This window comes from Mesoplodon bidens, assembly GCF_964165515.1.
Source record: "Mesoplodon bidens genome assembly, chromosome: 9".
NCBI classification, from domain to species: domain Eukaryota; kingdom Metazoa; phylum Chordata; class Mammalia; order Artiodactyla; family Ziphiidae; genus Mesoplodon; species Mesoplodon bidens.
The window spans coordinates 94,470,418-94,496,732 of NC_138166.1; the positions used below are offsets into that span (position 1 = coordinate 94,470,418).

The following is a 26,315-nucleotide window of genomic DNA, read 5'->3' on the forward strand; positions in this document are numbered from 1 at the left end:
CCATTTTGTGACTGCTTTGAGCCATACCTATATTTCTTTATGTACAATCATAACAAAACCACAGTAACCGTTTATTAGTACAGTGCCAGTTAAGAACAATTACCTTGCTAGTCGCTTTTCATACTGCTTTCCAACAGTATTGGGGGAAGCGCTTTTCCCTTCCTCCAGTACACGTGATTTCATTGATAAGGAAATTAAGATCCTGAGAGTTTAAGACCATTCAGCTAAAAAGTAGCAGAGTTGGGATTTAATCTGGGTCTCCTGGGCTCTCAAATCTGTGCTCTTTTTATTACATCTGTTTCTCCTTATTTGCATATACACTTGACTTGCTGCTTGCAGATGAATGTCACTGGGTAAACGATGTAATAGAACCTGCACTGGACTAGAAATGATTCCTCTAACTAGCTGACTGTATAACCGAGACAAATTACTAGGTTTGAGTTTTATTTTTAAAGTAAGGAGCCGACTAGATGGTTTCTGAGGTCCCTTCCAGCTCTAAAAATATAAAACTATAAAAACCATACATAGTTGCTTTGATAGCTGTTTAGTTTTTCATGTATATCAATTATGTAGAATTTAAGAAAAGGTTCAGTGTAAAACTTTAAAGAAAATATCCCATATTTTTAGACCTTTGGGCTTGTGGCTCTAGGATGATAAATTTACCAAAGGCTTCCTTTGTATTGCAGACAGATTATGAGGGCCAAGCCAAGAAGCTCCTGGAACTGCTGGAAAACACAGATGTGATCATTGTTGCTGGAGGAGATGGGACTTTGCAGGAGGTGTGGCCGCTCTTCTGTTTGAAACCATTTTGAAAGGGAGGAAAATAGAAATTAGGTCTTGGAGCAGTGGCGTAAAGTGGTTATAATTTAAGGAAATTATTTCTTTGTAATCCATTCTTTTTAGGATTGTTTCTCTCTGAAACAAGTACAGCATTACATTTTTCTCATGCACTTTTATTTCATTGCTTCGTATAAATTCTATACCCAGCACATAGAAGGGTTTTTGTTTTATCAGATTTAAGTTGGATAAAATGGAATAAAACGGGGTACAAAATGGTGCTGGGTGTGAAACGCTTTTTGTATTTTGAAGACGCTATGAAGTAGCCCTGTTTGTTAGGGAATCACTGTTTCAATTATGGGAAGGTTTCTTATAAAATAAACTTAAATAACAATTGTCTTTTTAAAAAATGCATCTGTCCATTCTCACATCATTTCCATCCCATGTAATGTTACCTCCTCATGGTACATTTAGAGGCAGAGGTCTGCATGTTCCGATGTATGCGTTGCTTTTGTTCTACAATTCCATTTCCTTAATGCTTGCTTTGGTCCAATAAGGACAGTAAGTATATTGCCCTGGAAATGCTCTTCTTTTCCAGGGCAATGGACTAGAACCTACATTATGTATTGGAAACCCCTAAAGGGCCCAGTGCACGTGCCCCTCCCACTCAGTCACCCCATCCTGTGTACCAAAAGTCACAGCCATACCTCGTTTCTCATTGTCTTTTGCCTCTATTTTGGTGGTTTCATTGGTGTTCAGGGACCAGGAGCTATAACAGCGGACAGGGCACTGTCCTGTGTTTGACTTAGCAATCATGTAAGCCTTAGTAAGCTTCTTTTAAAAAGGCTGTGCTAATGATCTTGTAATTGTGTTTATGGCTTTTTAATGAAGTGTGAAGAATACGGATAGCATGCCAACAAAGTAATGAAGTGGAACTCATGACAGCCCCATTTAATCCCGAAACTCAGTGAGGCAGGAGATGCGGGAGAAGATTGGCTTTTGCCTTGACTTTACAAAATGTTTTTAAGAAAGAAACCAAATTGTGTATCTGGTATAATCTAGTCATCAAAATATGCCCTGGTTAAAAAAAAAGAATTGGAGGGAAATATAGCAAAATATAAACAACTGACTAATGATGCCTGGTGGGTTTATGAGAAAGTATTTTTTCTTCAGGTATTTTTCCACAGTTTTTACAAGACATGGGTATTATAGTTTAAAAATAAAAAGTAAATTAAGTAAAAATTCCAATTAAAAATGTCTTTTTATAGAGGGAATACGATCTAGCTTGTCTTCGTATTCATCCGTAAGAAACATTTATTGAGAGCAGGCTTCTCTCTGAGTGTAGCAAAGTGCTGTTTTTTTTCTGTTATGTGTACTTCATAGTAGGAAACTAGGATCTTTAGTATAATTGATGTGTACATCACACTTATACCCATCTTATAGAACTTAAAATGTAATTTTACTAATATAATGTGGAAGTTTTATAATTATTTTATCTTAGCCTTTATAGTACTATTGATCCTAGGTGGAGAATAAAATCTAATCTAGCTCTGATCTTATTGGAGAATAGTTTGTGCTTTAAGAGCCAATACATCTTTTGACATAGTTTCTAGGAAGAAAACAGGAACAAGTTTGTGGTCCATGAAAATTGAATCCAATTCTTTTATGATAAAGGAAATACAAGTTGTTCATAATAATTTTTTTAAAACATTTGTAGGTTATAACTGGAGTTCTTCGAAGAGCAGATGAGGTGAGCTTTAAAATAAGAATAATTGCGTTGTGACTTTTACTTTCCTGTTCTTTTAATCTCTCTTTATTTCTTTCTTTTACCCTTTCTCCCCTTTTTATATTTTAAGAGGGGCACAAGTTGTGCTTCCTCGGATTTTAGAAAATAAACTACTTCTGCCTATGTAATGGAACACTTTTATTAACTCATGGTGGACTTTTCTGCTTTGGGAATCCAGGGTATCCAGTGGCTTTTACCAAGAGTTGTTTAAAATATAAAATTTCCCTATCTTTTCTTCAAAGGATTCCTTCATTAATAAATTGTGGTATATTCCTATATTGGAAGCCATACAACAGTTAAAATGAATGAACTAGGTTTATAAATATCTACGTGGTAAATCTAAAAAATATTCGATAAAAAAAAGGCAGGTTGCCAAAGTATGTTATGCATTTCTACGAAGTTTTAAAATTCAGAAAACAAAGATACTCTTAATAGATGCCTAAACTATGTAGTAAAAGGATAACAATGTGGATGGAAAGGAGTCACACCTACCTCACGATAAAGGCTTCCTCTGGGAAGGGAAAGGGGTGTAGGATGAGAAGGGACTTGAATTGTGTCTGCATCACTTTATCTCTTAAAACTCTGAAGCAAATATGGCAAAATGTAATATTTGTTCAATCTGGGTCTTGGGTACATGGGTATTTGTGAGATTACTTTAAATTATTGTAGAAAAGTGTGATAAAATATTTTATAAGTAACAACAAGAAAGAAGGTCCTTCCCAGTCCCTTTGGTAATAGTAGACTGAGCTCAGAATAATCTTTAGGAACCTTACGGTATCTGTTTATTTGTGGCCTTTAATTAAGTCCTCTACTATGTCATTCTTCTGGTACTTGACCTTGCTTATCCTCTTAGCCTTGTTTATACTTGAGGTAGTTTATAAGGCACTTTCACCTGTCCTCAGTCACTGTACAGATGTTAGACATTTTTAGTTGAATTCTATCTGCAACTGTGTCAAATAGTGTGGCAACATAATACACAGTCTGTCACAATCATGCATTTATCTAATATCTAAGACCCTCATTTCCTTAACCAAATTTCTTTCAACCAGTTGCCATTAGTGAGCACCCAAATATTCCTTCCAAATTTGAAGGTATGTTGTTTTCATGAACTGCCTTGTTCTAGAACCTGCTTCCTCAGTATTACCTGGTTGCTGGTCTAGGGGTGTGGGAAGGAAGGCTGGGAGGCAGGCCCAGGGTCAGTTACTTTGTCGTAGTGGACACACCTGTGCCTCTCTGTTCAACCTCATTTTCTGACCATAACAATAAAACTTTGCTCTTGTTTTCTTCCCCGCCAGGCTACCTTCAGTAAGATTCCCATTGGATTTATCCCACTGGGCCAGACCAGTAGTTTGAGTCAGACACTCTTTGCCGAAAGTGGAAACAAAGTCCAGTAGGTTGTCAATGTGGGATGGTAGCATTTGTGGGTGAGCGAGCCTGGGTATGGAAAATTCACATGTGTGATATAATTTTCTTTTTGAGTTTTGATAGCCTGAAACTTCAAATCATTAAGAGGAAGAGATCAGAGTTCAAGCGTTGGGTTGATTGGGAAGTTTCTCTGTTGGGTTGTGGGACCCTGGTGATCTAATGTGAAGTCCTCAGGTCAGGTATGGAGATGAATACCGATGTCCTTCTGACACTTATGAAGATAGCTTCACTGACCCAAGCATACTGTTTGTGTGCTTTTGTGTTGTAAGATTCTCTGGTGAAGACATATTTGCAGTGATCATTTGTTTGCTTTAAGTATGCATGATGACAAATAGCAAGTTCCCTGTGGAGACTGGGCCAGCAGCAGCCTTGGCTCCATTACCTTGATAATGTAAGGAGCTAAAACAACCAAATATAGTTACATCCTTTAGGGAATGCCAAAAGTAGAAGGCAGTGTGGATAAAGTAGACAGAGAAAGTAGTGCAGCCCTGACATTAAATTAAACTGTTGTGAATCTAACAGTGTCCTCAGGAGTCAGGCAAGTTGTTATTATTGCTCTTTTCTTTCAGAAGCATTATGTAAACAAAGATTTAGTCTTTCAAGAAGATGGGAATCTTGAATTTGAGTCGTAGCTTTGACAATGATTAAAAATATAATCTTGGACAAATCATTTTCAGGCAGGTTCTCATTGTCAGTTGCCTGATCTTTAAGCTTTGTGATACATTGGGGAAGGTCAATAAAAAATATTTGTTGAATGAATGAATTGAAATCTTCTCAAGACATTTCTTGTTATAACCTTCTAGAATCAATAACAATAATAATACTCAGGTGATTTTCTGTTTTGGATTTTTTTTTTCTGCTTTGGGATTTTTATTTTAGATTGAGGTATAGTTGACATAACACATATTAGTTTCAGGTGTATAACACGATGATTTGATATTTGTATGCCACCACAATAATTATAGTTAACATCTGTCACCATTCAGTAGTTACAGAATTGTTTTTCCTTGTGATGAGAACTTTTAAGATATACTCTCTTAAAAACTTTCAAACATGTAATACAGTATTATTAACGTTAGTTGCCATGCTATACGTTCCATCCCCATGACTGACTTATTTTTTTTTAAATGTATTTATTTATTTATTTACTTTTGGCTGTGTTGGGTCTTTGTTTCAATGACTGACTTATTTTATAACTTGACTCCCTTCACCCTTTTTACCAACCTCCCACACCCCACCTCTGACAACCATCAATTTGTTCTCTGTATCATCTGTGAACTTGATTTTTTTAATTTTAATTTAATTTTATTTATTTTTTGGCTGCATTGGGTCTTCGTTGCTGCACGCAGGCTTTCTCTAGTTGCTGCGAGGGGGGGCTGCTCTTCCTCGCGGTGCACAGGCTTCTCGTTACAGTGGCTTTTTGTTGTGGAGCATGGGCTCTAGTGCGCAGGCTTCAGTAGTTGTGGCGTGCGGGCTTCAGTAGTTGTGGCTGGCGAGCTCTAGAGCGCAGGCTTCAGTAGTTGTGGTGCACCAGCTTCAGTAGTTGTGGCTCGCAGGCTCTAGAGCGCAGGCTCAGTAGTTGTGGTGCACGGGCTTAGTCGCTCCGTGGCATATGGGATCTTCTCGGACCAGGGCTCGAACCCATGTCCCCTGCATTGGCAGGAGGATTCTTAACCACTGCGCCACAAGGGAAGTCCCTTGTTTTTTTTGTTTTTTTAAAGATGCCACCCCATATAAGATATCATACAGTATTTGTCTTTCTCTGTCTGACTTACTTCACTTAGTATAATACCCTCCAAGTCCATCAGTGTTGTTGCAGATGGCAAAATTTCATTCTTTTTTTATTGCTGAATAGTATTCCAGTGTGTGTGTGTGTGCACACAAATGTATATATATATGTATCTCACACATATATCACATCTTCTTTATTCATTCATCTGTCAACGGACACTTAGCTTGTTTCCATATCTTAGCTACTGTAAATAATGCTGAAAAACAAACATGGGTGCATATATCTTTTGAGTTAGTGTTTTCGCTTTCTTCGGATAAATACCCAGAAGTGGAATTGCTGGATCATATGGTAGTTCCATTTTTAATTTTGAGGAACCTCCATACTGTTTTCCATAGTGGCTGCACCAATTTACATTCCCAGCAACAGTGCAGGAGGGTTCCCTTTCTCCACATCTTCTACAATACTTGTTATTTCTTATCTTTTTGATAATAGCCATTCTCACAGGTGTGAGGTAATGTCTCATTGTGTTTTCTTTTCTTTTCTTTTTTTTTTGCGGTACGCGGGCCTCTCACTGTTGTGGCCTCTCCCATTGTGGAGCGCAGGCTCCGGATGCGCAGGCTCAGCGGCCATGGCTCACGGGCCCAGCCGCTCCGCGGTATGTGGGATCCTCCCGGACCAGGGCACAAACCCGTGTCCCCTGCATCAGCAGGCGGACTCTCAACCACTGTGCCCTCAGGGAAGCCCTCTCATTGTGTTTGGATTTGCATTTCCCTGATGGTTAATGATGCTGGGCATCTTTTCATGTTGGACATCTGTATGTCTTCTCTGGAAAAATGTCGATTCCAATTATCTATCCATTTTTCAAGTGGATTTTTTTTTCTGCTGAGTTGAATGAGATCTTTATATATTTTGTATATTAACTACTTTCCAGATATATGATTTGCAGATATTTTCTCCCATTCAATAGGTTGCCTTTTCATTTTGTTGATGGTTTTCTTTGCTGCACAGAAGGTTTTTAGTATCATGTAGCCCCACTTACTTATTTTTACTTTTATTGCTTTTGCTTTTGGTGTTAGATTCAAAAATCATTGCCAAGTCTTATGTCAAGAAGCTTACCCTCTATGTTTTCTTCTAGAAGTTTTATGGTTTCAGGTCTTATTACATTCAATTCTTTACTCCATTTTGAGCTAATCTTTGTGTATGGTGTAAGCTAGTGGTCTAGTTTCCTTCTTTTGCATGTGGCTGTCCAGTTCTGCTTTGGGATTTTGAATAGGCTGGTTTTGTGGATTTATTTTTGCTGTTGTAGTTTTAGGAGTCATCTTTTATCTTTAACTTTTTTTTTTTTTTTAGATAAAAACCTTGCTCCATATATCAAACACCAGGCATAAGCGTAGGCATATATCAGGCCTTTATTAAAACGTCTCTCATGCTTCAAGCCTTAGTCTGATGGGGAGTGTTCAGCTCTTTACCAATCATCCTGCAGCCTAATACGGCATTTCAGTTTGCCATATTTTTTTCCCAGTTTAGAATTTCTGAGGGGCTATAAATATGACAAACAATGAATTAAACATTTTTTCTTATCTGAGACAAATCCTATCTGGTTTGGGTCTTGGTTACTTTAGATAGCTAGTCTTTCCCCCTGTCAGCATAGATTATTAGAACTGCTTGCCAGCATTACCAGATATGCCAGTGATGCTGAGGTAGGACATGTCCCTTAGAGAACACCTCACCTATCCAAAAGCCAGTGTCTGTGCAGTGTGGCTGCCCTCAAGGTCTTAGATAGCCTTCAGTTTTTTAGGGGCTAATTTTCCCTGTAGTTAAACTAATGTTGTTGCTGCTTCTATTTATAATTTAAAGATTTATAAAACTTAATTTATAAGCATGCCCCAGGGCTCTTAGATAATTAAGTCAGTCTGCCCTGGGTTCATAATTTTGTAGACCTCTTAACATGGCAGATGCCTGAGGCTACTTAAAAGAACAAGGCTTTGCTTTTTGCATTGCTGTCAAGATTTGTTGTACCATAATTACTACAGGAGAAAAAGGAATTTTGAATTTGGAATGTTGCAGATAAATAATCCTAAAAAATAGCTGTTTCGTGCTACAGTGCTGCTTTATTTAGAACTTTCAATTATTGCTGGAGAGTGATAAATTTAAGGTTGCATTTTAACCATCTTCTGCCAAGGAATTTTGAAAAAAATTAATAGAAAAAGGCATTTTTCAGTTGGAACATTTTTTAAAGGTCAGCCTCTCAAAAGCACTTCTTAAACCTCTTAATGTGCTAGGTACTACTCAGAGCAAGCACAAAGCTTTAGGATTCTTTCTAATAACTTCCTTTGAAATTAATGTATTCATATCAAATTAATCTAAACTGGTGATCACGTGTCTTGCTTTCTCCTAAATTGAATCTCATTTTCTAAACTGATGCCTACTTCCCAGATAGCAACTGTATTGGAGGGAAAATGGGATAAAGATATGTTGATAGAGAAATATGAAAAAGTAAAGTAGGCTGTTTCTTAAGTTTCAACTTGCTTCCTAGGGAACACAGAATGTAATCCAAGCATTGGAGTTAATGTGTATATTTTGGGGATTTATTATATTTTGCTAAGGTAACTCCAGCAAATCCTGTCCTTTAGCTATCCTTCAGATTATTAGAGTAAAAAGGAATATGGTTTTTGAAGTGCTTGACTTTCATGCTCTTACAATGAATGAAAGATGTTGTACTATTATTTATTTATCATATTTTCCAGTGATAAAAGTCAGACACAATGTAGCGACTCAATAAATGTGAGGTAAATAAATGATTGGTGCCTTGTATAAACTTCTCTGTGCCAAAGCCTTCTCTTTGAGTCTGTATCAGAGCCTTCCACTAGATTTGTATCAGTAATTCTTTTATACACCTTTGTTCTGCTTTCTTGGAGTATTTTGAAGGAATTTGTCTTTTTCTTGACCCAGCTATTAGTACTCTGGGTAGGAGTGTGGTTGTGTGTGTGTGTGTGTGTGTGTGTGTGTGTTGGGGGAGATGTTGCTTACTTTTCACAACATGATCATTTCCTTCTTGTTATCTTTTAGACGTATTACAGATGCTACACTTGCTGTTGTGAAAGGAGAGACAGTTCCACTTGATGTCTTGCAGATCAAGGTAAGATCTTTTCATCAGAGTTTGAAAAAATTAACAAAGTAATACACACTTTAAAAAAATGTAGTAGTTCAAATAAGATTATAAGGAAAACAACTGTCCCTCTTCTTACCCTTTCCTATCTGAAGTATAAGCCCCCAGAGAAGATATTTTTACCTGTTTGTTCTAGTTATCACTAATTAGTATGCTCGTGATGCTACTTTTTAAAATTGTGGTAAAAAAAAAACCCCACAAAACATGAAATTTACGATCAGAACCATTTTTAGGTGTATAATTCAGTTTAAGTATATAATACTACTTTTTGGTTTATCAGTTTTAGACCTTATCTCTTGGCCTCTTATCAGAAGTCCTCTGTATCACCTCTCAGTATAGTTGTATCATGATTTTTAGTTCCTCTGATTACCTTTGGCCCACAAGTAATTTTTCTGTTTTATATGGTTGTTTTGAGTATTAAAAGAGCTAATAAATATAACGCACTTAGAACAGCACCTGATTTTGTCTCACCTGTTTGTATGGTGGCCACCTCTCTATCTCATGCTCTGCCAAAGGCAAAACCTTTCTCGTGACCCATCTGTCTTTTGGAGGGCCTTCTCTTTGGAATTCAGGTTACTTGGTTGGCTTGCATTGTCAGCTCTCTGATGGGCTTAAGAATAATTATGATTCTGTAGATTATCGGGCTTTTCCTCATTTTTAGGGTGGGAACAATGTTCTTTGTTGCTTCCTACATCCTAGAGAGGAGCAGAACGTCCCATTTTTCTATTGGGTTGTCTAACATTTTCTCACTGATTTGTAGATGAACTCATGAATTATTCTAGAAAGATATTTGCTCATTTTGCCCACTGAAGGGGCCTAAAGGCAGTGACACCCAACAGCAATGAGCATATCTGGCATCCAGATTTTGGTCTCTAAATACCATTCCCTAATAAAACTTAACAGGATTCTGTGAAAAGATGTCTTTCAGAGTCAGGGCAAGAATAAGGCAAAGAACTACTCAAAAACTAATGAAGACAACACAAAATAGGAGCCAGCATGATGGTACCCTATTGGCCAATTTTGGGCTGGTTTGAACCTCAAAAAGAATAATGCTAGTGGATTATAATACATTAAATAAAAATGATGAATCTATAGTTATGTTACAGAAGAATTGCCAAATTGTACATGTATAAGATAAGACAGAGTTAGAGAATTACCATTTGGCAATCACTAATGAAATCACTAATTCAAACAGGGATCATCAATGGATGCTACACACATTGGATAAAAGGTCGTTGAGAAACAAATATCCACACAGTCTCAAATTATCACAAGTTACTTAATAATTACAAAGGGAAAAAGTACCTTTATAGTAGAGAGATCTAGCATGCACCACCTTAACCAGGTGATCAAACAGCATCACCAATAATGGGACAGATGGACATTATCTGCCTCCTGATGTACGATGTATCAAGAAGGATACAACATCACCTGTGTAGTTTTCTGCCCAAAACATGAGTCTTAATCTAACTGAATCTAACAAGGAGAAAACAATCAAATCCAAATTATAGGACATTCTAAAAACAACCATTGATTTGGCTTCTTAAAAAATGTCAATGTCGGTACAGTGCTCTGGGCACATCCCTTCGCCGATGATCTTTCTAGTGAACTCGTGAGCTGTCCAGGCAGTCTGGGGAGAGTCATCTGCTGACTAGGTGGTACCCAAGCTCCTCTCCAGTTTCCCACAGAATATTTTTATTATCACTCACATATTCTACTTTCCTCTTAACATGGATCCATCCCAGAGAGATGCTCTTGGACAAACTGTATAACGCCTCAGAGCCTCAGTGTTCTCCTCTATAAAGTGATGAACTAGATTGATGAATCGAATTCCTGCCTTAAATTTGATTCTCTATTCATTAAACTTATTATTAAATTTAGTTTCTTCCTTCTCTAAAACCTTCCCAACCTTCTCAAGGGTCTAGTCACTCATTCTAAAAAACTTTGCAACCATTCTGGATCCCCCCTGGATCTCTTAAATCTGTCAGTTAACATAGCCATCTTTCTTATATAATCTCTGGCAAGTCACTTGACCTCTCTGTAAAAAAACAAAGTCAATGTCATGAAATCTAAAAGAAGATAGTCTGTTCAAGATTAAGGGAAACTAAAGAAATATCATAATGAAGTCCAGTACGAGATCCTGGACTGGAAAAATGAAAAACAGTGTCAGCCATAAAAGATATCAGAGATATTTTAATATGGATGATATATTAGATGTCATATGCCAGTGTGAGATTTTTTTGAGAGCGACAGTGGTGTTATGGTTATGTCTGTGTATGTCCTTGTTCTTGGGAGATACACGCTGAAATATTTAGGAGTGAAAGGTGATGAAGCATGCAATTTATTTGCAAATGATTTAACAATACTACAAACTCTACACACAGAGATAAAGCTAATGTGGGGAAATGTTGGCCTGGTGAAGCTGGGTGAGAGGTAAATATGGTGTTCATTGCACGTATAAAAGGTTTTTTGGTTTGACATCTTACCAATATTAAACTTTTGGAGGGAAGAAGACCCAGTAGCCATTCCTGATTCCTGATCAGAATCTTCTCTCTAAAAAGGGTTTAATTCCTAGGGAAAAGATATTCTCGCTTGATGGTAGTTAAGTATCTATTCCTTCTTCATCTAAATTTCTTCTTTTTCCCCCTGGAAAAGGCAGGTTCCTAAGAAGGCTGAGCCGTAAAGCCAAATAATCCTATAAACAGTGAATCCTGCATACTTTACTCAGGTTTAGCCTTAGAATGTACCAGCTACATTCAGGTTGTCCTCCAAAGGCTATGCACATTTTATATTCATGCAAGTTTCCTAGTATCTGTGAAAGAAGCCTCCGTACTGTGTCATGATTCCAAACTTCAATCCTAAAATGTCGTTCCTAGTTATATGGCATTTGCTATATGCACGTTTACGGTTGATGAACCCGTGAGCTTGCAACCCATTTCCCTTTTATTTTCCTTTGTGCTTTATGCAGTGATATCTGGACTCTCCACCATGACCTTGTTGGTCAGGATAAAAGCGATTTAAGTTGCAGTTGATTCTTTAGCATCTAATAAAGCTTAATCGTTTTCACAAAATGTGCTGAAAGGAATGTTAGCCTGGAAAAGAGACTACAGGTCAGCATCCATTATTTTAAAGTATTGTTGCTGTCAAAGGAGGGAATCAGGGTAGATCTCTTAATAACTGAGTGATTTACTGCTTCTTATTTATGTGTGAGAAGTAATACATTCCAGAGTAATTAGGCTTTAACTGAACATTCTTGACTGTGCTTGCATTTAAATGTCTCTTGTCTCCTTTATCTTTTTCTTTCAAATATACTGATTCTGTGAATTGATGAAACCAGTATCAAATTTACCACAGGCTCTGTATATTGGTAACACACCCCAGGAAGCAGAAAACTTTTAAAATCAATTCCTAGAAAACATAGTACAGTAGCCTCTACTGTAGTTTCTGAGGCACCCAGCTAGGCTGAATTTGTCTTCTCTTTTTTCTTTGTTTCTGGAAATTGCTTTCAGAATGTGGTGAAAAGCATTGCAGATGAAGCCTGATACCAGATTCCTCTTCTTTTAAAAAATAAACTGAAACACAATTAAACATATAATGTAAGATTCTCCAAAAATAAAGGAAATAGTCCTTGGAAGCTATAATAGTGCTTTATGTTTTCATTGTATAGCGTGAGTTCGCATCTCCTTAGGACTTCTAACTCAGCGAGGGAGGCAAGATGTGTATTAGTATCTTCATTGGACAGATTTTTTAAAAAGGGTTATCTGATCATATGACTAGTTGTGCTGTAGACAGAAGTAGAATAAGGATTTTCTGTCTTACAGTCCATTGCTTTTTCCTTCACTGCTTTGTCTAGGTGGGATCACTCTTGGCCTGTCACATGATTTTTAAAGGGCAGTTTTCCCATGTGGACATTCTACAATGCCTGGAACTTGAGTTTAAAGTAACTACTGTAAAGATTTATGGAATTCTTCTTAGTTCTTTCTTCTTGGTCTCTCAGTTCAACTCAGACCCTGCCAACCCAGAACCAAATGAGGAAGATAGGGAAGGTGGTGAGAGTGAGACTCTCCCCCTTTCCCCTGTCTTTCATTCCTGACTTCCTTCTGTTAAAGCCCCAGCTCTGATCATTCTCATACAACAATGCTTAGAGCTGCTCCTGAGCTCCTTCTGCCTTGATTCTTTTTCTTCATCTAGAATCCCTAAAATCCATAGATCGGGCGGTTGTCTAGTTGACCAGGATCGTTTTCTTGTCACTGTTCCTTAAATTCTGTTCCAACCAGCTCTCCCAGTTGTTTTCCTCTCCAGAGCATGAGGCCGTTTCCCCGCAGGGATTTACTCTGTCCAGGGGAGCCTCTGACTTGGAGCAGCTTACCTCCTTTGCTGCTAAGGTCTGGCTGTGTGCCTGTCTTTCTGTACAGTATCTGTTCCTGTTGTCTGATCTCTCCATCTCATAATCTGACTATCGCCCAGAACTTCACTGGCCTAAGATACAGTGGTGCTTTGTCTGTTGGCTTCCACTCTGTTCAGCTGACCTTGCTTATTTTTCCTGTGCTTGTGTGTCCTCCAACTGGGACTAGTGTCTCCACTACTGACCCTCAGGCCTCTGCTGAATCCTGAGGGCTCCGTGCCCATCTGCTTTTCTAGACTCTTCACATTCTTCACACTCCTTTCCTACCCCATGCTGGAACATAGCAACTCAATTCCGTGGAACCTTAAGGTTGCAAGGCTTTTCGGTTAATCTTAACAGAAGAGTCCCAAAATTCTTCCCCCTACATGAAGAAAGGGAAAATGGTTTTAGAGCACCAGTCAAGAAATCTTGAGTACTTAGCTCAGCACTTCTTGCTTCCACTACATGCTTTAGAACAGCATTTCCCTAAGGAATATTACTTATGCAAGATGTCTTCCCAGAGAAAGGCTGAACAGTTAACAACTCAGGAAAGCTGTGTATTGTATTTCTTCTTTTGGAAATTTATAATGTACATTAACATATTAAAGACTCTAAAAAGAATTGCAGTAAACATAACTTCTTTCAAACCAAATAAGTTTGATATTTCCCAACTTATTTCAACATGGAATCTTCTATCATCATCATCATCATCATCATCATATCATCATCATCATCAGCTGTAACACTTAACATCTTAAGAAACATTTGGGAAATGTTCCCATTTATACAGCAAACTATTCACATAGTGTTAATTCTCTCCCTTAGGCTAGAGCACCCTTTCCCCTCGTTCCTTTTCTTTTTCTCTACTTTCTTCCCACCCTCCCCAATCTAGATGCTTTATTTAGTTTTCCTTTTTGGGAAGGGACTGGGGAAATCACTATAGCATGCACTTATTACTGTAATATAGTGTCCTTCCTCAAGGGACCTGATTTCTCTCTCTTTTTTTAATTAGCATGCATCTTCCCTAGTCCAGTACTGTATGATTCAGCCTTGTTCCTTGTCTTTCAAAACTATATAGCGCTTAGCTCACTCTTGGGAACCTCCTAGGTTGATCTGCAAAAATTATAATGAATAGATAAAAGAATGAATCCAGGAATTATACAGATATAGATATAGATACAGAGACACATACATATAAATGCTGGATCAAAAAACAGTTAGACTGCATTAAAAAATTCCTCCCACCCCCTATTCCCTGCCTCTGTCAACCACCAATCTGTCTTCTGTATCATCTATAAGCTTGTTTTCTTTGTTGTTGTTATTTTTTGTTTTTTTAGATTGCACATATAAGAGAGATCATACAGTATTTGTCTTCCTCTGACTTACTTCACTTAGCACAGTGCCCTCAAGGTCCATCCATGTTGTCCCAGATGGCAAGTTTTCATTCTATTTTATGCTTAAATAATATTCCTGAGTCTGTGTGTGTGTGCGTGCATGCGTGTGTGTGTGCGTGCCACAGTTTCTTTATCCATTCATCTGTCGATGGACACTTAAGTTGTTTCCATATCTTGGCTATTGTAATTAATGCTGCAGTGAACATGGGGGTGCATGTATCTATTTTTTATTTAAATTTTTTTTTATACAGCAGGTTCTTATTAGTTATCCATTTTATACATATTAGTGTATATATGTCAACCCCAATCTCCCAATTCATCCCACCACCCCCACCCCCACCACCACTTTCCCCCCTTGGTGTCTATAGGTTGTTCTCTACATCTGGGTCTCTATTTCTGCCCTGCAAACCGGTTCACCTGTACCATTTTTCTAGGTTCCACATATATGCATTAATATATGATATTTGTTTTTCTCTTTCTGACTTACTTCACTCTGTATGACAGTCTCTAGGTCCATCCACGTCTCTACAAATGACCCAATTTCATTCCTTTTTGTGGCTGAATAATATTCCATTGTATATACGTACCACATCTTTATCTATTCGTCTGTCGATGGACATTTAGGTTGCTTCCATGACTTGGCTATTGTAAATAGTGCTGCAGTGAACATTGGGGTGCATGTGTCTTTTTGAATTATGGTTTTCTCAGAGTATATGCCCAGTAGTGGGATTGCTGGGTCATATGGTAATTCTATTTTTAGTTTTTTAAAGAACTTCCATACTGTTTTCCATATTGTTCCATTCCCACCAACAGTGCAAGAGGGTTCCCTCTTCTCCACAGCCTCTCCAGCATTTGTTGTTTGTAGATTTTCTGATGGTGCCCATTCTAACTGGTGTGAGGTGATACCTCATTGTAGTGTTTTTTTTTTTTTTTTTTTTTTTTGTGGTATGCAGGCCTCTCACTGTTGTGACCTCTCCCGTTGCGGAGCACAGGCTCCGGACGTGCAGGCTCAGTGGCCATGGCTCACGGGCCCAGCCGCTCCGTGGCATGTGGGATCTTCCCGGACCGAGGCACGAACCCGTGTCCCCTGCATTGGCAGGCGGACTCTCAACCACTACGCCACCAGGGAAGCCCCTCATTGTAGTTTTGATTTGTATTTCTCTAATAATTAGTGATGCTGAGCAGCTTCTCGTGTGCTTCTTGGCCATCTGTATGTCTTCTTTGGAGAAATGTCTATTTAGCTCTTCTGCCCATCTTTGGATTTGGTTGTTTGTTTTTTTAATATTGAGCTGCATGAGCTGTTTATATATTTTGTAGATTAATCCTTTGTCCATTGAATCGTTTGCAAATATTTTCTCCCATTCTGAGGGTTGTCTTTTGTCTTGTTTGTAGTTTCCTTTGCTGTGCAAAAGCTTTTAAGTTTCATTAGGTCCAATTTGTTTATTTTTGTTTTTATTTCCATTACTCTAGGAGGTGGATCAAAAAGGATCTTGCTGTGATTTCTGTCAGAGTGTTCTTCCTATGTTTTCCTCTAAGAGTTTTATAGTGTCCAGTCTTACATTGAGATCTCTAATCCATTTTGAGTTTATTTTTGTGTATGGTGTTAGGGAGTGTTCTAATTTCATTCTTTTACATGTAGCTGTCCAGTTTTCCCAGCACCACTTATTGAAGAGACTGTCTTTTCTCCATTGTATATCCTTGCCTCCTTTGTCATAGATTAGTTGACCGTAGGTGTGTGGGTTTATCTCTGGCCTTACTATCCTGTTCCATTGATCTATATTTCTGTTTTTGTGCCAGTACCATATTGTCTTGATTACTGTAGCTTTGTAGTATAGTCTGAAGTTAGGGAGTCTGATTCCTCCAGTTCTGTTTTTTTTTTCCCTCGAGACTGCTTTGGCTATTCGGGGTCTTTTGTGTCTCCATACAAATTTTAAGATTTTTTGTTCTAGTTCTGTAAAAAATGCCACTGGTAATTTGATAGGGATTACATTGAATCTGTAGATTGCTTTGGGTAGTATAGTCACTTTCACAATATTGATTCTTCTAATCCAAGAACGTGGTATATCTCTCCATCTGTTTGTGTCATCTTTGATTTCTTTCATCAGTGTCTTATAGATTTCTGAGTACAGGTCTTTTACCTCCTTAGGCAGGTTTATTCCTAGGTGTTTTATTCTTTTGGTTGCAGTGGTGAATGGGATTGTTTCCTTAATTTCTCTTTCTGATCTTTCGTTGTTAGTGTATATGAATGCAAGAGATTTCTATGCATTAATTTTGTATCCTGCAACTTAACCAAATTCATTGATTAGCTCTAGTAGTTTTCTGGTGGCATCTTTAGGATTCTCTATGTATAGTATCATGTCATCTGCAAACAGTAACAGTTTTACTTCTTCTTTTCCAATTTATATTCCTTTTATTCTTTTTCTTCTCTGATTACCGTAGCTAGGACTTCCAAAACTATGATGAATAATAGTGGCTTGTTCCTGATCTTAGAGGGAATGCTTTCAGCTTTTCACCATTGAGAATGATGTTGGCTGTGGGTTTGTTATATATGGTGTTTATTATGTTGAGGTAGGTTCCCTCTATGCCCACTTTCTGGAGAGTTTTTATCATAAATGGGTGTTGAATTTTGTCAAAAGCTTTTTCTCCATCTATTGAGATGATCATATGGTTTTTATTCTTCAATTTGTTAATATGGTGTATCACATTGCTTGATTTGCGTATATTGAAGAATCCTTGCATCCCTGGGATAAATCCCACTTGATCATGGTGCATGATCCTTTTAACGTGTTGTTGGATTCTGTTTGCTAGTAATTTGTTGAGGATTTTTGCATCTATATTCATCAGTGATTTTGGTCTGTAATTTTCTTTTTTTGTAGTATGTTTGTCTAGTTTTGGTATCAAGGTGAAGGTGGCCTCATAGAATGAGTCTGGGAGTGTTCCTTCCTCTGCAGTTTTTTGGAAGAGTTTGAGAAGGGTGGGTGTTAGCTCTTGTCTAAATGTTGTACAGAATTCACCTGTGAAGCCATCTGGTCCTGGGCTTTTGTTTGTTGGAAGATTTTTTGTTTTGTTTTGTTTTGTTTGTTTTTGTTTGCAGTACGAGGGCCTCTCACTGTTGTGGCCTCTCCTGTTGCGGAGCACAGGCTCCGGATGCACAGGCTCAGCGGCCATGGCTCACAGGCCCAGCCGCTCCACGGCATGTGGGATCTTCCCGGACCGGGGCACGAACCCGTGTCCCCTGCATCGGCAGGTGGACTCTCAACCACTGCGCCACCAGGGAAGCCCCTGTTGGAAGATTTTTAATCACAGTTTCAATTTCATTACTTGTGATTGGTCTGTTCATATTTTCTATTTCTTCCTGGTTCAGTCTTGGAAGGTTATACCTTTCTAAGAATTTGTCCATTTCTTCCAGGTTGTCCATTTTACTGGCATAGAGTTGCTTGTAGTAGTCTCTTAATAATGCTTTGTGTTTCTGCAGTGTCTGTTGCATATATCTTTTGAGTTAACGCTTTGTGTTTTCTTTGGATAAATACCTAGAAGTGGAATTGCTGGATCACATGGTGGCTCTATTTTTAAGTCTTTGAGGAACTTCCATCCTGTTTTCCATAGTGGCTACACCAATTTACATTCCCACCAGCATGCACAAAGTTTCCCTTTTCTCCACATTCTCAACAATGCTTGTTTTTTCTTGTCTTTTTGATGATAGCCATTCTAATAGTGTGAGGTATTATCTCATTGTGGTTTTCATTTGCCTTTCTCTGATGATTAATGATGCTGGGCATCAGTATGTCTGTTTCTATGCTTTGCCCGTTTTTCAAGTGGATTGCTTTTTTTTTTCCTGTTGAGTTATATGAGTTCTTTATATATTTTGAATATTACCCCCTTATCAGATATATGATTTGCAAACATTTTCTCCCATTCAGTAGGTTGCCTTTTTATTTTGTTGATGGTTTCTTTTGCTGAACAGAAGGTTTTTAGTATGATGTAGCCCCACTTATTTATTTTTGCTTTAGTTGCTTTTGCTTTTGGTGTCAGATTTAAAAATCATTGCCAAGACTTATGCCAGGAAGCTTACCCCCTATGTTTTCTTCTAGGAGCTTTATTGTTTTAGGTCTTATATTGAAGTCTTTCATCCATTTTGAATTAATCTTTTTATGTGGTGTAAGATAGTGGTCCAGTTTCATTCTTTTGCATGTGACTCTCCAGTTTTCCTAGCATCATTTATTGAAGAGACTGTCTTTTCCCCATTGTATATTCTTGGCTCCTTTGTTATAAATTAATTTACCATATATGTGTGCGTTTATTTCTGGGCTGTTTGTTCTGTTGATTTATGTGTCTGTTTTTATGACAGTACCATGCAGCTTTAATCACTATAGCTTTGTATTATAGTTTGAAATCAGGGAGTGTGATACCTCCAGCTTTTTTCTTCTTTCTCAGGATTGCTTTGGCTGTTTGGTGTTTCTTTGTGGGTCCATACAAATTTTAGGATTATATGTTCTATGTCTTTGAAAAATGTCTTTGGAAGTTTGGTAGGGATTGCAGTGAATCTGTAGATTGCTTTTGGTAGTATGGACATTTGAACATCATTAATTTTTCCAATCCAGAAGCATAGAATATCTTCTCATTTTCAATTTCTTTCATTAATGTCTTCTAGTTTTCAATTTCACCTTCTTGGTTAAATTTACTCCTAGATATTTTATTCTTTTTGATGCAATTGTAAATGGGATTGTTTTCTTTATTTCTCTTTCTGATAGTTTGTTATTAGTGTATAGAAATGCCACAGATGTTTGTGTATTGATTTTGTATCCTGCAACTTTACGGAATTTATTAGTTCTGTCATGTCTTCTGTAAATCATGATAGTTTTACTTCTTCCCTTCCAATTTGGATGCCTTTCTTTTTCTTACCTAATTGCTCTAACACTTCCAATACTATGTTGAGTAAAAGTGGTAAGGGTAGGCATCTTTCTTGTTCAAGATCTTAGAGGAAAGGCTTTTTACTGTTGAGTAGGATGTAAGCTATGGTCTTGTCATATATGGCCTTTTATTATGTTGAGTTATGTTCCCTCTGTACCCACTTTGTTGAGAGTTTTTATCATAAATCAGTGTTGAAGTTTATCACATAATTTTTCTGCATCTAGTGAAATGATCATATGATTTTCATCCTTCATTTTGTTGATGTAGCATATCATACTGACTGATTTGAAGATGTTGAACCATCCTTGCATCCGTGGAATAAATCTTACTTGATTTATGGTGTCTGATCCTTTTAATGTATGGTTGAGTTTGGTTTGCTAATATTTTGTGGAGGGTTTTTGCATCTATGTTCATCAGGAATATTGGCCTTTAATTTTGTTTTCTTGTATTGTCCTAATTTTGTTTTCTTGTATTGTCCTTGTCTGGTTTTGGTATCGGGTAATGCTGGCCTCAAAAAATCAATTTGGAAGAATTCCTTCCTCTTCTGTTTTTTGGAAGAGTATGAAAAGGATTGGTATTAATTCTCCTTTGAATGTTTGGTAAAATCTACCAGTAAAACTGTCTGGTCCTGGACTTTTGTTTGTTGAGAGGTTTCTACTGATTCAGTCTCCTTACTAGTAATCAGTCTGTTCAGATTTTACCTTATTCTTTAAAATTTATGGTTTGTCTTAAAACTTACATTGTGTTTTCCCTGACCATCCATCTCCTTGGCTCCCTCACTCACTATACAGTTGCACCTGCTCTGTACTTTCATAATACTTGATACACATCTCTGTTCTTTGAACCTACTGCCTTGTGTTGTTATTGTCTGTGTCTTTCTACCCCCCATTATACCTTGAGCTCTTTGAGGACATTTTTTATCACTAGTTCCTAATATATAATATATATCCGTTAATGACGATTCATGAAAAAAAAATGAATGAATGAATGATTAGCTTAGTATAGTCAGGATGGCTCAAGCCCTGCTGTCTTCCACAGTATGCACTAGGCACCCAGGAGACTAATACATCCTTGCTGTGCCAGTAATGGGTTACCTTACCATCACCTCTTTGCTCTGCCATTTCCCTCTAGCTCCTCCTTCTCTTGCTTAAGCAGGTGGAGAGAGCAGAAAAGGAAATCTTCAACAGATACACAACCAAGGAATGAGAGGCCAGTGTCTTTTACTGGTAGGCTGGCCCTATTCATGTGTGATTTGCCTAGAAAACCCTCACTGGTTTCAATGTAGCGGGAACAGGAGTGAAAGTGGGACTGAGCGGGGAAGGACCACCTCTCCTTAGAAGACTTAGACACTTTCTCTAGGCCAACAACTTACAGTGCCAAGGATTCTCCTCCAGTTCCTAATCTTCTGCTTACACTGGTTCTAATGATGGCATGGTGGAAACCGAGCTGGTTCTGTGCCTGTTTAGCAAATTCTGTGGAGTTGTGTCTGGCATTTGGCAGCTCTCTTTAGAATGTGGGTACCCTTGGGCTTTAGCTACAATTCTGAGCTACCAGGAAAGTCCCTTTCAGAATCCTGGTGTATATATTTTCATATAGGAAAGCCCATCATGAAGTATAAACTCTTGAAGGCAGTGGCTCAATTGTGTGTTTTCTATATATTGCTAAATAAACTCACTGACTTATTAAAAGCTTGCTGATTATAATATGCAGTATTTGGCCATAAAGCACTGGACTAAATCCAAATCACTTTTCATCCTGATCTGTTATGACAAATATCTGGCTGTATTTTCAGATATCCAAGTGAAACGTTCTGGAGTACATACCAGGATGCTGATCTTCCTTGATAGCTCTTGGCCCTCCACAGAGAGCGCAGGCTTAAATTATCTTTGCCTTGGACAAGTATAAGAGGGAGAAGAAATTCTGGCTGACCTGACTAATTGGTCCAAGAATCAGCATAATGATTACAGTCTGAAGTATGATACTATGTTTTCTTGCCAGCGGATTCGTGAGGCCTAATATATAAAAGTTAGCTTCATTTTACAGGACAGTTTATTTAAGTACTTTTACTGAGCACTCACAGAATTAATTTCTTAAATTTGGAACATCCCTTTTAGAATTTTGGTTTGATGAAACGTAGGCCATGAACGTTTGCTGGTTACTTACCTGTAGAGAGTTCCAAGTTATTGTCGTCATTAATTTAACTTAAATGTGTTTAACTTCCAGGGTGAAAAGGAACAGCCTGTGTTTGCACTGACCGGCCTCCGATGGGGATCCTTCCGAGATGTTGGCGTCTCAGTTAGCAAGTAAAGGGGCACTGTATGAACGGGTGGTGATTTTAAGACACCTTCTTATTCTCTCCCTGTCTTTGCGGTTTCAATATGTAGTGATCTAGGAGTTAGTGCGGTTGAATTATGTGTGAATAGCAGAGGTAGAGGTTTAAGTTCTTACGTGCAGAGAGGCGGCGGAGAGTTCCGGTTTCCTCCACGCTAGCTTGGCGGAAGCTCAAGAGGAGCAGCGTGCATCTCTCTTTCTAGACGTTGTGTTTGAGCGTGGGTGAGGCCACGCTAGCCTGGAGGGGCACTGGATGGCCTCTCCTCCCGCGGCCTCCTTAGCTGGGTACGAAGTCAGAGGCACTGCTGGGGCCACAGCCTCGTGGAGCTTTCACAACCCTGGTTGGAAGACCCCCCGACAAGAGGTGTTCTTTCTGAAAGCCTAGCAGATCCACAGACCCCAGGCCGCCTCTTTCAGAGGAGGAAGAAAGGCAGATGCCTGGCTATGTTGGGAGATGGAAGAAACAGGCCTGTGGAGGAGGTGATTAGAGGGCCGCCGCTGGCTTTTCATGTGAACGGGCTTATTTTTGGAGAATTCATCGTGTAGAATAGGCTCCTGGCTCGGAAAGAGAGTGTGTCCTATTCTGTTGCATGGAGAGGCCGCTTGGGCAGGGCTTCCTGAGGTGGGGCTGAGCAGACACGGCGTGAGGTGCCCTCCTCGCTGGTGGGCGTGTTAGTTTTTCTTTACCTCTTCTTGAAAACGGGCTTACAATTTTAGTATGGTTTGAATGAATTATGATTGATCTCACACACAGCTTTTATCAAGAAACCCCTCTTTCACATTGTAGGCATTCCTGCTCATTTTCTTTACAGAAATTTCTTTTTTTTTTTGATGTAGACCATTTTTAACTTTATTGAATTTTTGTTATAATATTGCTCCTGTTTTATGTTTTTTTTGGCCGTGTGGCCTGTGGGATCTTAGCTCCCCGACCAGGGATCGAACCCGCACCCCCTGCATTGGAAGGCGAAGTCTTTTAACCACTGGACTGCCAGGGAGGTGCCTACAGAAATTTCTCTCATTTGTTTCTGGTTATTCCTGCTAATGAAGTTCCTGACAGTGGACTGTCAAAAGAGAGATATCACTATTTTATATCATACACTGTGTTCTTTAATATTTCACAGCTTTTATTTGCAAGTATGCCGTGGTTATCTTGATTCCAGTTATCTTTGTGTCTGATCTGTAATCTCAAATGCCAGCAATTTACCAAGAGGAATTGCTTAGTTTCCCCTGAGAAAGTCTGATGAGAGCAAATTGCTTTCTAAATGTATTGAGCACAAGCATAGGTCAGCCCTTGAGGAATATCACACGCGGGCCCATACTCTGATTTCTGAGCAGTGAATTTTAAAATTCTGGTTGTTGTTATACCTGGACTAGGACCATGCACTGAGTCGCTCTGTGTGTCATGAGAGAAACAATCGGGATGCGAGAAACCAATTCCTAGCTGGCCTCAGGAAGACCGCAAGCGCAGTGTCAGAACTTGCTATTGATACAGATGGAGACAACTGCAGGCAGTTTAGAAATAAACTGCCTTGGATGGGATGTGTTTCTGTCTGGCTAACTGGGAAAAGAAGCAAATAATTGAGTAACCTTTGAAACAAAATAACAAAAACAAAAAACTTAGATGGTCAAAGCCCTCATTAATAGCATCGCGGTACTTAACCTGGGTAATGGTTAGAGTGGTTCCGCATTGCTTGCTGGATAGCTAAACTCCTTATTTGGGCATTCAAGGCCCAACTTAATCCGTCAGCACCCCTAATTACAGAGTTGTGTATCTTTGCTTTAAATAAAGCTTTTGCTCTGGCTGTTACTCTCAGCGTTTCCCGTACTTTTACTACTCCTTCTGCCTAGAATGGTTTTCTTCCCTCTTTTATGTATCTAAATCCAACCCATGTTTCTAGGTCTCAGGCCCTTACTTTGTTCTTGTGTCATTCATTATGCAAGTGTGGCTGCTTCAGTGATTTTAGGCCCTTAATGATTTCTTGTGCCTTCTTGACTTTCCTTACCAATGAATAGTGATCAGTTTATACCATGCCATATAAATATGTTTATTTATTTGTTGTTTTCTATTACTTTGGGGGGCCTTATTTTCTCAAATTAGGAGCCCTCAAAGGCAGGAATTTTATATTCTTTATATTGCTTCGTTTCCTCCATATACATAGTAAGTGCTAAATAAATACATATTGATCCAAAACAAATAGGGAGCAGTTAAGGTGGGCTGGTAGGTGACAGAGATAAGTTTTAAGAGAGAAATCTACTTTATGCCACTTTTCTAATTCCAACTAGGCATCTCTTTCTCTTCAGTAGCTTTTAGGTATTTAGCAATAAGAAGTAGACCCTCTTCATTCCCAGATTTCACATTTGCCATTTTCAAGCTGCATAACACGAGTAATGTGAAATTATGCTGATTTACAGATTTTAATTGTATGTTTGTGTGTGAGAGAGAACACGGTGTACAGAATGCAGCCATTTAGCTCATGAGTAATACATCAGCACCCAGCAACTGCATCTCATTGTGGCTTTATCACTCCCCACTCATTTGGAATGTATACTCAACTGTATTCCATGGTGGAAGGTATATATTACGGTGATACCTGTGCATTTAGAGATTCAAGGAGACTCTGATTGTATATCCCTTGTAGATTGCAAGGATCTAGCTGCTGTATAACTAATTATGTACGGTTTGACATGGTATTCAAATGCAGATTAAAAACTTACTGCAGTACTTTTTTTAATGCTAAACCACAGTCTCCAAGCCTCCAGAGCAGACACTCATGGTAAAGGTGTAATTCTAATGTATTATCCGTCATGAATGGTATCTAGCACATTGATAGTTCTTTTAATATTCTAATTACATTTTTATCTTGGTCTTTCTCAGGTACTGGTATCTTGGGCCTCTAAAAACCAAAGTAGCCCACTTTTTCAGCACTGTTAAGGTAAATACAGTTTACAATGTAGAAGCTTGACCTCTGGTATTTTGTTGTTCCTCTGTGATGTGTGTATTTGGAACTTTTATAAATTTCTTTTATTTATTTATTTATTTATTTATTAGTTTCTGCTTTGTAACAAAGTGAATCAGTTATACATATACATCTGTTCCCATATCCCCTCCCTCTTGTGTCTCCCTCCCTCCCACCCTCCCTATCCCACCCTCTAGGTGGTCACAAAGCACCGAGCTGATCTCCCTGTGCTATGTGGCTGCTTCCCACTAGCTATCTATTTTACGTTTGGTAGTGTATATATGTCCATGCCACTCTCTCACTTTGTCCCAGCTTACCCTTCCCTCTCCCCATATCCTCAAGTCCATTCTCAAGTAATAAATTTCTTGCTACAGATGTATATAGCGTGCTCTAACACTAAAACGGGGCATATTTACTTATATACAAATGCAGAAAGCATTCCTGTTGTGATTCCTCTCATCTACCAACTTATCCTCTCCATTACCAAGCCCATATTTAATTTCATTTTAGTATTTTACTTCCCTTTGTCTATTCATTCACTCACTCTAACCAGACAAACTTTGAACACAGTAACCTGTATCTCATTAACTATTTGCAAGTGTGCCTATATTAGCATCTGGAAATGAATTGAAGTTTTGTATCTAATCATATAGGCTTGTGTATAATATAGGAGGTTTCAAACTATGCTTTGTGCTTCAAACTATGCTTTTTCAAACTAGCCAGATGTGGGTAGTGGTTGCTGTATTGGACAGCACAGGTATAGAGACAGTTGTCATCATCAGAGAAAGTTCTACCAGGCCATGCTGCTGTAGACTATACAATGAAAAATACTGGCATAGAGAAAAGCTCAACAATGTATATTAATGAAAATGCTAATAGAAAAGTCATACTTAATCTGTGTACTATATACTGTGTTCAGCTTTTACGCAAATCAAGGTAGTATATTTATAATTCGACCAATCTGAAAATTGGCAGGTGAAGTTTGAATGTAGTGAAAAGTTTGGTTTTAATGTTAACATTCAGAGTATCGAGTGTTTTTCGAATTACAAAATAATATATGTCCATTGCAAAATGTTTGGAAAACATAGCTCCCATTACCTTCTAAATAAATTCCAGATGGATAACAAAACCATTAAAGTACTAGGGGTAACCAATCTACATGATTATTAAAATGAACTTGGGGCGCCAAGGACTTTCTATACCTAAGGCAAATTGTGTGAGTAAAATGCATTACTGCTGTTGCTTGAGGGGATAATTACATTGGTGGAGTAGGGATTGCATTCAGGAAGAAATTGAGTAACTACATATTTAAGTTGTAGAATCTGGGAGCATGTAAACTGTTTCCATCATTTCTTCAGCAAACAATTACTGCATACCTGTTGTGTGGCAAGTCCTGCTATATATTTGGAATGCAAAGTCAAATAAGACAGGTTTCCTGCCCTCCAGAAG

At 38.3% G+C, this 26,315-nt stretch overlaps 1 protein-coding gene across 4 annotated transcripts in view; it reads left to right on the forward strand.

Moving 5' to 3' along the window:
• The window catches only part of AGK (acylglycerol kinase), an 86,791-nt gene that overhangs the window by 45,076 nt on the left and 15,400 nt on the right, over positions 1-26,315 (forward strand). For 3 of the 4 annotated variants that reach the window (XM_081244788.1, XM_081244789.1, XM_081244790.1), the window contains 7 exons: positions 687-779; positions 2,495-2,527; positions 3,859-3,953; positions 8,468-8,509; positions 8,790-8,859; positions 21,802-21,881; positions 24,785-24,842. In XM_081244788.1, the coding sequence (XP_081100914.1) occupies positions 687-779; positions 2,495-2,527; positions 3,859-3,953; positions 8,468-8,509; positions 8,790-8,859; positions 21,802-21,881; positions 24,785-24,842 (471 nt within the window). The remainder of the gene's footprint in view (positions 1-686; positions 780-2,494; positions 2,528-3,858; positions 3,954-8,467; positions 8,510-8,789; positions 8,860-21,801; positions 21,882-24,784; positions 24,843-26,315) is intronic. The other variant, XM_081244791.1, reaches the window with a different exon arrangement.